General features: G+C 46.5%; 1 protein-coding gene across 1 annotated transcript in view; it reads right to left on the bottom strand.

Annotated features, from left to right (window-relative positions):
- LOC142255337 (uncharacterized) overlaps positions 1–15,886 on the bottom strand; it is a 35,774-nt gene that overhangs the window by 12,026 nt on the left and 7,862 nt on the right. Inside the window, exons 3-4 of the mRNA XM_075326895.1 lie at positions 12,736–12,838; positions 5,645–5,819 (exon numbers count right to left, since the gene is read on the bottom strand). Of these exons, the coding sequence (XP_075183010.1) occupies positions 5,645–5,819; positions 12,736–12,838 (278 nt within the window). The remainder of the gene's footprint in view (positions 1–5,644; positions 5,820–12,735; positions 12,839–15,886) is intronic.

Below are 15,886 nucleotides of genomic sequence, written 5' to 3'. Positions count from 1 at the left end.
CATCCTGGGGAGAGTAAATGCTTGTGGATTTGGAATGTGCTTGATGCAAATCAAAACATCCTGTTTGCAACTAGGGCCCAAGTGCTGCCACTGATGGGGTGGGTGTCTGTGTGGCCCAATTTTTGGAAAAAAGGGAGACTCCGCTTGGAGTAACCCTTGCTTGCTGTGTTTTTAAAAGAAGCCAAGATGAACAGAGCTGGGATCAGGAAAGACTTTGCTACCTACCCCGGTGTCATCCTGGGGACGGCTAAGAATAGCGTATTTTTGAATGTGCTTGATGCAAATCAAAACATCCTGTTTGCAACTAGGGCCCAAGTGCTGCCACTGATGGGGTGGGTGTCTGTGTGGCCCAATTTTTGGAAAAAAGGGAGACTCCGCTTGGAGTAACCCTTGCTTGCTGTGTTTTTAAAAGAAGCCAAGATGAACAGAGCTGGGATCAGGAAAGACTTTGCTACCTACCCCGGTGTCATCCTGGGGACGGCTAAGAATAGCGTATTTTTGAATGTGCTTGATGCAAATCAAAACATCCTGTTTGCAACTAGGGCCCAAGTGCTGCCACTGATGGGGTGGGTGTCTGTGTGGCCCAATTTTTGGAAAAAAGGGAGACTCCGCTTGGAGTAACCCTTGCTTGCTGTGTTTTTAAAAGAAGCCAAGATGAACAGAGCTGGGATCAGGAAAGACTTTGCTACCTACCCCGGTGTCATCCTGGGGACGGCTAAGAATAGCGTATTTTTGAATGTGCTTGATGCAAATCAAAACATCCTGTTTGCAACTAGGGCCCAAGTGCTGCCACTGATGGGGTGGGTGTCTGTGTGGCCCAATTTTTGGAAAAAAGGGAGACTCCGCTTGGAGTAACCCTTGCTTGCTGTGTTTTTAAAAGAAGCCAAGATGAACAGAGCTGGGATCAGGAAAGACTTTGCTACCTACCCCGGTGTCATCCTGGGGACGGCTAAGAATAGCGTATTTTTGAATGTGCTTGATGCAAATCAAAACATCCTGTTTGCAACTAGGGCCCAAGTGCTGCCACTGATGGGGTGGGTGTCTGTGTGGCCCAATTTTTGGAAAAAAGGGAGACTCCGCTTGGAGTAACCCTTGCTTGCTGTGTTTTTAAAAGAAGCCAAGATGAACAGAGCTGGGATCAGGAAAGACTTTGCTACCTACCCCGGTGTCATCCTGGGGACGGCTAAGAATAGCGTATTTTTGAATGTGCTTGATGCAAATCAAAACATCCTGTTTGCAACTAGGGCCCAAGTGCTGCCACTGATGGGGTGGGTGTCTGTGTGGCCCAATTTTTGGAAAAAAGGGAGACTCCGCTTGGAGTAACCCTTGCTTGCTGTGTTTTTAAAAGAAGCCAAGATGAACAGAGCTGGGATCAGGAAAGACTTTGCTACCTACCCCGGTGTCATCCTGGGGACGGCTAAGAATAGCGTATTTTTGAATGTGCTTGATGCAAATCAAAACATCCTGTTTGCAACTAGGGCCCAAGTGCTGCCACTGATGGGGTGGGTGTCTGTGTGGCCCAATTTTTGGAAAAAAGGGAGACTCCGCTTGGAGTAACCCTTGCTTGCTGTGTTTTTAAAAGAAGCCAAGATGAACAGAGCTGGGATCAGGAAAGACTTTGCTACCTACCCCGGTGTCATCCTGGGGACGGCTAAGAATAGCGTATTTTTGAATGTGCTTGATGCAAATCAAAACATCCTGTTTGCAACTAGGGCCCAAGTGCTGCCACTGATGGGGTGGGTGTCTGTGTGGCCCAATTTTTGGAAAAAAGGGAGACTCCGCTTGGAGTAACCCTTGCTTGCTGTGTTTTTAAAAGAAGCCAAGATGAACAGAGCTGGGATCAGGAAAGACTTTGCTACCTACCCCGGTGTCATCCTGGGGACGGCTAAGAATAGCGTATTTTTGAATGTGCTTGATGCAAATCAAAACATCCTGTTTGCAACTAGGGCCCAAGTGCTGCCACTGATGGGGTGGGTGTCTGTGTGGCCCAATTTTTGGAAAAAAGGGAGACTCCGCTTGGAGTAACCCTTGCTTGCTGTGTTTTTAAAAGAAGCCAAGATGAACAGAGCTGGGATCAGGAAAGACTTTGCTACCTACCCCGGTGTCATCCTGGGGACGGCTAAGAATAGCGTATTTTTGAATGTGCTTGATGCAAATCAAAACATCCTGTTTGCAACTAGGGCCCAAGTGCTGCCACTGATGGGGTGGGTGTCTGTGTGGCCCAATTTTTGGAAAAAAGGGAGACTCCGCTTGGAGTAACCCTTGCTTGCTGTGTTTTTAAAAGAAGCCAAGATGAACAGAGCTGGGATCAGGAAAGACTTTGCTACCTACCCCGGTGTCATCCTGGGGACGGCTAAGAATAGCGTATTTTTGAATGTGCTTGATGCAAATCAAAACATCCTGTTTGCAACTAGGGCCCAAGTGCTGCCACTGATGGGGTGGGTGTCTGTGTGGCCCAATTTTTGGAAAAAAGGGAGACTCCGCTTGGAGTAACCCTTGCTTGCTGTGTTTTTAAAAGAAGCCAAGATGAACAGAGCTGGGATCAGGAAAGACTTTGCTACCTACCCCGGTGTCATCCTGTGGACGGCTAAGAATAGCGTATTTTTGAATGTGCTTGATGCAAATCAAAACATCCTGTTTGCAACTAGGGCCCAAGTGCTGCCACTGATGGGGTGGGTGTCTGTGTGGCCCAATTTTTGGAAAAAAGGGAGACTCCGCTTGGAGTAACCCTTGCTTGCTGTGTTTTTAAAAGAAGCCAAGATGAACAGAGCTGGGATCAGGAAAGACTTTGCTACCTACCCCGGTGTCATCCTGGGGACGGCTAAGAATAGCGTATTTTTGAATGTGCTTGATGCAAATCAAAACATCCTGTTTGCAACTAGGGCCCAAGTGCTGCCACTGATGGGGTGGGTGTCTGTGTGGCCCAATTTTTGGAAAAAAGGGAGACTCCGCTTGGAGTAACCCTTGCTTGCTGTGTTTTTAAAAGAAGCCAAGATGAACAGAGCTGGGATCAGGAAAGACTTTGCTACCTACCCCGGTGTCATCCTGGGGACGGCTAAGAATAGCGTATTTTTGAATGTGCTTGATGCAAATCAAAACATCCTGTTTGCAACTAGGGCCCAAGTGCTGCCACTGATGGGGTGGGTGTCTGTGTGGCCCAATTTTTGGAAAAAAGGGAGACTCCGCTTGGAGTAACCCTTGCTTGCTGTGTTTTTAAAAGAAGCCAAGATGAACAGAGCTGGGATCAGGAAAGACTTTGCTACCTACCCCGGTGTCATCCTGGGGACGGCTAAGAATAGCGTATTTTTGAATGTGCTTGATGCAAATCAAAACATCCTGTTTGCAACTAGGGCCCAAGTGCTGCCACTGATGGGGTGGGTGTCTGTGTGGCCCAATTTTTGGAAAAAAGGGAGACTCCGCTTGGAGTAACCCTTGCTTGCTGTGTTTTTAAAAGAAGCCAAGATGAACAGAGCTGGGATCAGGAAAGACTTTGCTACCTACCCCGGTGTCATCCTGGGGACGGCTAAGAATAGCGTATTTTTGAATGTGCTTGATGCAAATCAAAACATCCTGTTTGCAACTAGGGCCCAAGTGCTGCCACTGATGGGGTGGGTGTCTGTGTGGCCCAATTTTTGGAAAAAAGGGAGACTCCGCTTGGAGTAACCCTTGCTTGCTGTGTTTTTAAAAGAAGCCAAGATGAACAGAGCTGGGATCAGGAAAGACTTTGCTACCTACCCCGGTGTCATCCTGGGGACGGCTAAGAATAGCGTATTTTTGAATGTGCTTGATGCAAATCAAAACATCCTGTTTGCAACTAGGGCCCAAGTGCTGCCACTGATGGGGTGGGTGTCTGTGTGGCCCAATTTTTGGAAAAAAGGGAGACTCCGCTTGGAGTAACCCTTGCTTGCTGTGTTTTTAAAAGAAGCCAAGATGAACAGAGCTGGGATCAGGAAAGACTTTGCTACCTACCCCGGTGTCATCCTGGGGACGGATAAGAATGGCGTATTTTTGAATGTGCTTGATGCAAATCTAGCTGTGAAGTGTACAACTGGGGCACAACTGCTGCCACTGAATGGGTGGGTGTGTGTGGGGCCCAATTTTTGGAAAAAAGGGGAGACTCCGCTTGGAGTAACCCTTGCTTACATTGTTTTTAAAAGAAGCCAAGATGAACAAGTCATGGGTCAGCAAAGACTTTGCTACCTACCCCAGTGTCATCCTGGGGACGGCTAAGAATAGCGTATTTTTGAATGTGCTTGATGCAAATCAAAACATCCTGTTTGCAACTAGGGCCCAAGTGCTGCCACTGATGGGGTGGGTGTCTGTGTGGCCCAATTTTTGGAAAAAAGGGAGACTCCGCTTGGAGTAACCCTTGCTTGCTGTGTTTTTAAAAGAAGCCAAGATGAACAGAGCTGGGATCAGGAAAGACTTTGCTACCTACCCCGGTGTCATCCTGGGGACGGATAAGAATGGCGTATTTTTGAATGTGCTTGATGCAAATCTAGCTGTGAAGTGTACAACTGGGGCACAACTGCTGCCACTGAATGGGTGGGTGTGTGTGGGGCCCAATTTTTGGAAAAAAGGGGAGACTCCGCTTGGAGTAACCCTTGCTTACATTGTTTTTAAAAGAAGCCAAGATGAACAAGTCATGGGTCAGCAAAGACTTTGCTACCTACCCCAGTGTCATCCTGGGGACGGCTAAGAATAGCGTATTTTTGAATGTGCTTGATGCAAATCAAAACATCCTGTTTGCAACTAGGGCCCAAGTGCTGCCACTGATGGGGTGGGTGTCTGTGTGGCCCAATTTTTGGAAAAAAGGGAGACTCCGCTTGGAGTAACCCTTGCTTGCTGTGTTTTTAAAAGAAGCCAAGATGAACAGAGCTGGGATCAGGAAAGACTTTGCTACCTACCCCGGTGTCATCCTGGGGACGGCTAAGAATAGCGTATTTTTGAATGTGCTTGATGCAAATCAAAACATCCTGTTTGCAACTAGGGCCCAAGTGCTGCCACTGATGGGGTGGGTGTCTGTGTGGCCCAATTTTTGGAAAAAAGGGAGACTCCGCTTGGAGTAACCCTTGCTTGCTGTGTTTTTAAAAGAAGCCAAGATGAACAGAGCTGGGATCAGGAAAGACTTTGCTACCTACCCCGGTGTCATCCTGGGGACGGATAAGAATGGCGTATTTTTGAATGTGCTTGATGCAAATCTAGCTGTGAAGTGTACAACTGGGGCACAACTGCTGCCACTGAAGGGGTGGGTGTGTGGGGCCCAATTTTTGGAAAAAAGGGAGACTCCGCTTGGAGTCACCTTGCGGTGTTTTACATGACTTTAGAAGGGCGTGCCATGCCTATATCTGTGTGTCCTCCTCTTTTTCCTTGTCCAGCTGTTTTGTTTTCGCATGAGTACATGTCCTTGTCACTTTCCCATGTGTTTGTGTTGTGTTGTGAGTTGTTTGTCACCTTTTGGACACCTTTGAGGGTGTTTTCTAGGTGTTTTACTGTGTTTGTGATTGCCTGCCATTGTTTCCTATGGGCTCGAGTTCGGTTCGTCGAACGTTCGACGAGCCGAACTCGAGCCAGACCCCCCGTTCGGCGAACCGCCTCGAGCCGAACCGGGACCGGTTCGCTCATCTCTAGTCCCCATACTTGCCTTTTTTTCTTTCCTCCTTAATCACATAGATAGGCGGGGTGATTATGTGGTAGGTTCTCGTCTCCAGCACCGGTTCCGGGGGTTGTTTAGACAGTAATTGTAAAGGACAGAAGGAACTGCAAGACTTGGGGTGATTAGAAATGAGGCAGAGCTTCACTTCACAGCTGATAAACACCTAAGAAAAGAAAAAATACAGTATATACATGAGGATGGATGAGAAAAAAAAATATTGATCATATGTTATGTCTAATGTGCAAAAAATAAATACTAAAACAATCAGATTTTTGTTTTAAAAAAAAATTATATATATTTTTTTTAAAATTTTTTTTTTTTTTTAAATAACCTTTATATAAAAAAATAAAATTAGAATTTTTCAGACTGGTCACTGAGGCTTTTTTAAATGACCATGTCTTTTCAGGAAGAGTTTTCAGCAGACTCCTTATCACAGACAGGATTGCAATGAGAGGTAACACTTCTAGAGACCCGCAACACACATCCGTTTAATTTGTACGTGTGCGGTACGTATTTGCACGTACCGGAGACACGTACACACGGAGACCCATGTTATTCAATGGTAGATGGCACACACACGTAAAATCACACGGGACGTGTGTCCGTGAGGTAAGTACGTGTGTGCGCTTTTCTACACGGACGACATGTCCGTTTTTGGCTGGCAGCACGCAGCCACGGACCCGCTTTAGTCTATGGGTCCGTGCCTGCACGTACCGCACACAGAGTATGTCCGTGTTCAGCACGCTTCGTGCGTGTGCGTTTTTACACTGGCGATCTTTTCTTTTGTTTTTTTAAATTAAATTCAGTATACTTACCTTTTTTCTGCTGTTCTCAGTCATACTTACATTGGCGCTTGTTTTTTTTCTCCCCCGGCTCATACCGCTCCCCGATCACCAGCGCGGCGAGGAACAGCTGTGCAGAGAATACGCGCCAACAATTACTTTGAATATGCCAGCCGCTCATTAATCAATCTCGTATTCCCTGCTTTCCCCACCCACAGGCGCCTGTGATTGGTTGCAGTCAGACACGCCCCCCACGCTGAGTGACAGCTGTCTCACTGCACCCAATCACAGCAGCCGGTGGGCATGTCTATACTGTGCAGTAAAATAAATAAATAATTAAAAAAAACGGCGTGCGGTCCCCCCCCAATTTTAATACCAGCCAGATAAAGCCATACGGCTGAAGGCTGGTATTCTCAGGATGGGGAGCCCCACGTTATGGGTAGCCCCCCAGCCTAACAATATCAGCCAGCAGCCGCCCAGAATTGCCGCATACATTATATGCGACAGTTCTGGGACTGTACCCGGCTCTTCCCGAAAGCCAATAGCTGCCAATAAGTCCTAGATTAATCATGTCAGGCGTCTCCCCGAGATTCCTTCCATGAATAATCTGTAAATTACAGTAAATAAACACACACACCCGAAAAAATCCTTTATTAGAAATAAAAAACACAAACATATACCCTGGTTCACCACTTTAATAAGCCTGAAAAAGCCCTCCATGTCCGGCGTAATCCAGGATGGTCCAGCGTCGCTTCCAGCTCTGCTGCATGAAGGTGACCGGAGCTGCAGAAGACACCGCCGCTCCTGTCAGCTACACGCAGCTAATGAAGGCAATAGCGCGATTAAATTGGTGAACAAGGCAATTTGTTAGTGTTTTTTTTTCTAATAAAGGATTTTTCAGGTGTGTGTGTGTTTATTTACTGTCACTTACAGATTAATCATGGAAGGTATCTCGGGGAGACGCCTGACATGATTAATCTAGGACTTATTGGCAGCTATGGGCTTCCAATAACTCCTTATTACCCCGATTTGCCAACGCACCAGGGCAAATCGGGAAGAGCCGAGTACAGTCCCAGAACTGTCGCATATAATGTATGCGGCAATTCTGGGCGGCTGCTGACTGATATTGTTAGGCTGGGGGGCTCCCCATAACGTGGGGCTCCCCATCCTGAGAATACCAACCGTATGGCTTTATCTGGCTGGTATTAAAATTGGGGGGGACCGCACGCCGGTTTTTTTAATTATTGATTTATTTATTTTACTGCACAGTATAGACACGCCCACCGGCTGCTGTGATTGGGTGCAGTGAGACAGCTGTCACTCAGCGTGGGGGGGCGTGTCTGACTGCAACCAATCACAGGCGTCTGTGGGTGGGGAAAGCAGGGAATACGAGATTGATTAATGAGCGGCCGGCATATTCAAAGTAATTGTTGCCGCGTATTCTCTGCACAGCTGTTCCTCGCCGCGCTGGTGATCGGGGAGCGGTAAGTATGAGAGAGGGCTGCTCACTTCAGTCACTCAGGGGATTAGCGGTCACTGGTGAATCCTTCACAGGTGACCGCTAATCAGTGCGCGGCACACAGACAGAGCCGCGGCATGACAATGAAGTTGGGTGAAGTTCACCCGAGTTCATTCTCATCGCGCAACTCTGTCTGCTGTCAGCCGACATGTATCAACGACATTGTGCAACACACAAACGGACATTCCACACGGACATTCCACGTACACATGCACGGGCATTTTACACACAAACACGGACATTTTCCACGTACACACGGCTCGCATACGCCATCACACGGATGCCATACGTACCGGAGAAACGCCCCAAAAAAACGGAACACGGACCCGAAAAACGGACCGTGTCACATGGACTTTTTCTTTGCGGAAGTGTGTTTTAGGCCATACACAGCGGATAACATAGGATCCACCAATCAGAGCTCACCCTGCTCTACATTATTTTTGCATCTGCTCATTAGATGCATCAGGAGAAAAGATAAGTTCATGTATTGTTTCTGACGCGACAGGAAGTTTCATAATTCCATAGTTTTTACGGTTGAAGGTAGACATGAGTCCATTGAGTTTAACATATATTCCTAACATGTTTATCCAAAGGAAGACAAAAAGCCCCTGAGGCTAATTGCACTGTAATAAGGGAAAATATTCCTTCCAGACTCCCATCACAGAATGTAGTGCCTATAATGTAATATACAGGGTGGGCCATAAGTATGGATACACCCTGAGTGGGCCATAAGTATGGATACACCCTGATTAAAAAAAAAACAAAGTTGAATTCAAAATGGCGGCTTTGCAGATGGCCATCATGGGCGTCACCCGGCCTCAAATATTTTGCCCCTCCCATGTACTAATATGCCACAAACGGTAAGGTGATATCAGCAACCACTTCCATTTTATCAGGGTGTATCCATACTAATGGGCCACCGAGGGTGTATCCATATTAATGGGCCACCCAGGGTGTATCCATACTAATGGGCCACCCAGGGTGTATCCATACTAATGGGCCACCCAGGGTGTATCCATACTAATGGGCCACCCAGGGTGTATCCATACTAATGGGCCACCCAGGGTGTATCCATGCTAATGGACCACCCCGGGTGTATCCATGCTAATGGGCCACCCAGGGTGTATCCATGCTAATGGGCCACCCAGGGTGTATCCATACTAATGGGCCACCCAGGATGTATCCATACTAATGGGCCACCCAGGATGTATCCATACTAATGGGCCACCCAGGATGTATCCATACTAATGGGCCACCCAGGATGTATCCATACTAATGGGCCACCCAGGATGTATCCATACTCCACCCAGGGTGTATCCATACTAATGAGCCACCAAGGGTGTATCCATGCTAATGGGCCACCCAGGGTGTATCCATGCTAATGAGCCACCAAGGGTGTATCCATACTAATGAGCCACCCAGGGTGTATCCATACTAATGGCCCACCCAGGATGTATCCATACTAATGGCCCACCCAGGGTGTATCCATACTAATGGCCCACCCAGGGTGTATCCATACTAATGGCCCACCCAGGGTGTATCCATACTAATGGGCCACCCAGGGTGTATCCATGCTAATGGACTACCCAGGGTGTATCCATGCTAATGGGCCACCCAGGGTGTATCCATACTAATGGGCCACCCAGGATGTATCCATACTAATGGGCCACCCAGGATGTATCCATACTCCACCCAGGGTGTATCCATACTAATGAGCCACCAAGGGTGTATCCATGCTAATGGGCCACCCAGGATGTATCCATGCTAATGAGCCACCAAGGGTGTATCCATACTAATGAGCCACCCAGGGTGTATCCATACTAATGGCCCACCCAGGGTGTATCCATACTAATGGCCCACCCAGGGTGTATCCATACTAATGGCCCACCCAGGGTGTATCCATACTAATGGCCAACCCAGGGTGTATCCATACTTATGGTCCACCCAGGGTGTATCCATACTAATGGCCCACCCAGGGTGTATCCATACTAATGGCCCACCCAGGGTGTATCCATACTTATGGCCCACCCAGTGTGTATCCATACTAATGGCCCACCCGGGGTGTATCCATACTAATGGCCCACCCGGGGTGTATCCATACTAATGGCCCACCCAGGGTGTATCCATACTAATGGCCCACCCAGGGTGTATCCATACTAATGGCCCACCCAGGGTGTATCCATACTAATGGCCCACCCAGGGTGTATCCATACTAATGGCCCACCCAGGGTGTATCCATACTAATGGCCCACCCTGTATTTTTCAATAAAGATATCCAGGTAGTAATGAGTGAGCACTCTGTACTCAAAACTAGCAGGTCGGATGTCTGGACCGAGTATTATGGAAGTCAATGGGAAACTCAAGCATTTTTCCGGAAGATCTTCTGGAAAAGTGCTCACGTTTCCCATTGACTTCCATTATACTTAATTAGTACTCGAATAGAGCCCTTCTGGGTATCTTTCCCGCTCGTTTTAATTCAGAGCATGGTAGTGCTCGCTCATCACTACATCCAGGCCCTCCTTGTACTTTAGAGTCTAAAAGATCCCCAGTGGGAAAATTACAAGATTTCTATTTTTTATTGTTAACATAGATTGTTAAATTTTACATTGCCGAACATTTGTAAAAAACGTAACACAAAAACACAAAAACTTAAACTAAATCATTCTGATAAAGGTTACCTTTAAAGAGGTTGTCCACTGACTAGGACAACCCCTTCTCAATTACTATATTCTCCTATGTAAAATAAAAACAGGCTGTACTCACCTCCGGTTGCAGAGATATCGGCACCGAGTCTTCCATCACGTGAGCCCTGCAGCCAGTCTACGACCTCTAATGGGCATTTCCACTCTCACTTCCTTTGGATTAAACTGATATCCTGAAGAAGTGAGAATTATTGTTGGTCTATGACTTCCTCCAAACGTTAATCACATCCAATGGAGGTTGAACCCGGTAGACCCTGCGCTAGCATCACTGGGGCAGCACCAGCACCGGTGGGGAGTACAGGCTGTTTTATTTTACATGGTAAAATATAGTAGTGGAGAATGGGTTGTCCGAGTAGTGGACAACACCTGCAAGGGACCACAAGTTTACCAAGGAGTTCCAAGTCAGATGTTTATTGGTTATGCCATGCACTTGCACAAGGACCCAGTGAGCAAAGGAGTGAACTGACAAGAGGTTCCCACCATGCATAGGATTCAAAAGAATAGTTATCATCTGAAAAAACACACTTTTGACTAAGCAGTGGTGTGCTCGATAAATGTGGGAAAGATCTCAAGTGGGTCCCAGTATTTCTGTAGAGTGTGACCTACAGATGATCACTGAGGAGTGATAGATCTAATTGTTGGAATATCAACAGCTGATCCTTTTATTTAGCAGGAAGGTCAGCTGCTGCCATAGAGAACACAGGAAAGCATGGCATAGCCTACTTTTGGGGGGAGTTGTTAGTATGGCTGACAGCTATCCAATGTGCATGAGCGCCTTCAAAGGGATTGTCCAGTTTGAATACGTTATTACGTAATCATCTAACCACAGGATACGTGATAACTTGCTAATGCTGATCGGCGGTGGTCCGACCACCATGAACAATAGTGATTGGCAGATTGAAGAATTCTTAAGGGGGCTTTACACGCTACGACATCGCTAATGCGAACTCGTTGGGGTCACGGAATTTGTGACGCACATCCGGTCGCATTAGCGATGCCGTTGCGTGTGACACCGATGAGCGATTTTGCATCTTTGCAAAAACGTGCAAAATCACTCATCGGTGACATGGGGGTCCATTCTCAAAATTCGTTACTGCAGCAGTAACGAGGTTGTTCCTCGTTCCTGCGGCAGCACACATCGCTCCGTGTGACACCGCAGGAACGAGGAAGCTCTCCTTACCTGCCTCCCGGCCGCTATGCGAAAGCAAGGAGGTGGGCGGGATGTTACGTCCCGCTCATCTCCGCCCCTCTGCTTCTATTGGGCGGCCGCTCAGTGACGTCGCTGTGACGCCGCACGGACCGCCCCCTTAGAAACGAGGCGATTCGCCGGTCACAGCGACGTCGCCGGGCAGGTAAGTATGTGTAACGGGTCTGGGCGATGTTGTGCGGCACGGCCAGCGATTTGCCCGTGTCGCACAACAGATGGGGGCGGGTACCCACACTAGCGATATCGGGACCGATATCGCAGTGTGTAAAGCGGCCTTTAGCGACAGGTACATTTTATACTTCTTACAAAATGGCACAAGGGGTCAGATGCATAACTACCTCTCCATTCATGGTCTACAGCCAGAAAAAGCCAAGTGTGACGTAGTGCCATAAGGAATGGATGGAAAAGCAATACAACATACACAATACTGCTTCATTCTGACGAGAATACGAGGTGCTTAATTTGCTGATCAACGCAGGTCCCAGAGGTCCATCCCCTACCCATCCCATAAAGAGGTAATAATTTATTTGGTCAGAAAACCCTTTAAGAATAGGACCTGAGAAAGATGGTGACACCATCTGTTCAGTGGGTTTTTTTTTGGCTCGTTTGTTCTGTCTTCATCTGAAACCTCCACGATTCTATAGCTCATGTGAGTGTTGAAACCATTAAGCATATTGTGCCTCTTGAAGAGAAACCCCCGAAAAGCGTCTGATGCCTCTATGAACAGTTGTGTTCAGTAAGAATTGAACTGTTTGAGCTTTATTAGGCTAAAATTCTCTTTTTTAAGATAGACACTAAAGAAACCCTAAGTTACAAGTGTTTTTCCATATTATGCCAAGAAAAGAACCAGAAAAACTAATCTCGCCTACCATAGAGGAGCCAGAACTCAGGGCTACTCCTGAGAGATGCAGTGTGAACACCATCTTATTGTCTTCTCTTGAGATGTTCTTTACCATTCTGTGGTCTAAACACCTGGAATTAAAGGAAAAAGAATTTACATTAAGGATTAAAGGGAATTTGTCATTTTTTTTTCTATTAAACTGACCCCAATGTGTTTTAAATGATGCAATGTGCATCACTAACATGATTTAAAAAAAAAAAATAATTCCATGTATTTACCGTATCTTAAAAAAATACTTTATATGCTTAGGTGGATGCAGTACAGACCTTAGGTTTCAGTCATAGGGGCGGAGCTTTTGCTGGGATCAGTCACTGTCACTCAAGTTCAGGCATGATTTTTTTTTTTAACTAAAGGGTGCTTTATACGCTGCGACATCGCTAGCGATTGCTAGCGATGTCGCAAGCGTTAGCACCCGCCCCCGTCGTTGGTGTAATATGTGGTGATCACTGCGGTAGCGAACAACGTCACACGCACATACCTGTTCTGCGACGTCGCTGTGACCGCCGAACAATCCCTCCTTCAAGGGGGAGGGGCGTTTGGCGACACAGCGACGTCACAAAACGGCCGTCCAATAGCAGAGGAGGGGCGGAGATGAGCGGCCGGAACATGCTGCCTATCTCCTTCCTCCCTCATTGCCGGTGGACGGAGGTAAGGAGATGATCGTCGCTCCTGCGGTGTCACATATAGCGATGTGTGATGCCGCAGGAACGAGGAACAACCTCACTATGTACCAGACAACGATTTTTGGTAAATGAACGACCTCTCATATACCAACGATTTTTGTCTCTTTTGCGATCGTTAAAGGTCGCTCCAGCCTGTCACACGCTGCGATGTCGCTAACGGCGCCGGATGTGCGTCACAAACACAGTGACCCCGACGATATATCGTTAGCAATGTCACATTGTGTAAATGGCCCTTAAGTCACGCTCCTGCACTGTAATTGATTACACCACAGGTCCTTCAACACCACTTCTCTGCTGAGCTACGCCCATTAGGGTCACATGACCATGACATCAGCACAGGTCCTGCACAAACACTTCTCTTCTGCTGATTACCACAGGTCCTTCACTATCACATCTCTGCTGAGTTCGTCCATTACGGTCAAATGATAGTGACATCAGGTCCTTCACCTCCACTTTTCCAGTGTTGAGCTCTGGAGCTCAGCATTGGAGAAGTGGTGGTAAAGGACCTGTTCTGATGTCACAATCATGTGACCGTACTTGGTGGAGCTCATCAGAGAACTGATTTTGAAGGACCTGTGATAATCAGCAGAAGAGAAGTGCTTGTGCAGGACCTATGCCGATGTCATAGTCATGTAACTGTAATACAAATGTACAGTAAATGCCTCAATTGCTTTTGCATGAATTACTGTATCAATGCGGCGTGGCATGGAGGTGATCAGCCTGTGGCACTGCTGAGGTGTTATAGAAGCCCAGGTTGCTTTGATAGCAGCCTTCAGATCGTCTGCATTGTTCGGTATGGTGTCTCTCCTTTTCCTCTTGACAATACTCCATAGATTCTCTATGGGATTTAGGTCAGGTGAGTTTGCTGGCCAATCAAACACAGTGATACTGTGGTTATTAAACCAGGTATTGGTACGTTTGGCAGTGTGGACAGATTCCAAGTCTGGCTGGAAAATTACATTTCCATCTCCAAAAAGCTTGTCGGCAGAGGGAAGCATGAAGTGCACTAAAATTTCCTGCAAGACGGCTGTGCTGACTTTGGTGTTGATAAAACACAGTGGACCTACACCACAGATTACAAGGCTCCCCAAACCATCACTGATTGTGGAGACTTCACACTAGACCTCAAGCAGCTTGGATTGTGACCTCTCCACTCTTCCTCCAGACTCTGGGACCGCGATTTCCAAATGAAACACTGAAGCACTGACTCCAGCAGCAGTCCACTCCTTGTGAATCTCCCCCAAATTCTTGAATAGCCTTTTCTTAATAATTCTATCAAAGCTGCGGTGATTCCAGTTGCTTGTGCACCTTTTTCTACCACACTTTTTCCTTCCACTCAACTTTCCATTATTATGCTTGGATGCAGCACTCTGTGTACAGCCAGCTTCTTTAGCAATGACCTTTTGTGGCTTACCCTCCTTGTGGAGTGTGTCAATGACTGCCTTCTGTACATCTGTCAAGTCAGCATCTTCCCCATGATTGTGTAGCCTACTGAACCAGGCTAAGGGACCATTTTAAATGCTTAGGAAGCCTAAGCAGGTATTTTCTGGTAATCATTCTAATTTTCTGAGATAATGACTTTTGGGTTTTCATTGGCTGTAAGCTATAATCATCAACACTAACAGAACTAAACACTTGAAATAGATCCCTCTGTGTGTAATGACTCTATATAATATATAGGAATAGACCCCTCCGTGTGTAATCACTCTATATAATATATGCGTTTCCCTTTTTGTATTGAATTACTGAAATAAATACATTTTTTGATGATATTCTAATTTATTGAGATGCACCTGTATATGAGTAAATTGATTGGGTATGACCTTTCGCTGTTTGACACTAGCCAATCAGCTCTGGCCATATTTTAGTATGTTTGGACAATCCCCATTAACGAGTTGTCAATTTATTCATTAATTTCCATGTAGTACAACAGTGACACTTGCAAATAACGAATACAATTGTATTTAGTAAAACACTTTCATTATTTTTATGGCGCAATACTACTTTAAAGAAATCTGAGTAAAATAATTTATTCTCATGTGATTGTTTAACAGATGTTTGAATTCCAGCAGAGGAGATAGCATCACTAATTCCACTACGTCACGTACAAATCCCATCATATGTTACAAAGACAGGACCTTGGTGTCTCTCCAGAATGTTACCTTGCTCTGTGCTGACTTGGTCAATGTGAGGATAGCAGAGCAAAATAGACATAAAAGTCTCTCTTCACAACACTCCTCCAAAAGTCCTTTTCAGCTGAATGACAGGCACTGGATACACATACATGGTAGCACCCGGTAATACATACCTTTTGGTCCTATAGCTTGTAATCAAATGCCCCTGCATAATGGTAGAAGTTCCTTAGCTAAAGGGAATCTGTCAGTAAGATCAATCCTCCTAAGCCTTCAAGAAGCTGAATAAAATGATACCTTGATA

This window comes from Anomaloglossus baeobatrachus, chromosome 10 (assembly GCF_048569485.1).
Source record: "Anomaloglossus baeobatrachus isolate aAnoBae1 chromosome 10, aAnoBae1.hap1, whole genome shotgun sequence".
In the NCBI taxonomy this organism is placed as follows: Eukaryota; Metazoa; Chordata; class Amphibia; order Anura; family Aromobatidae; genus Anomaloglossus; species Anomaloglossus baeobatrachus.
The sequence above is the reverse complement of the archived record's forward strand: the minus strand, read 5'-3'. Positions and strand labels throughout refer to the sequence as shown.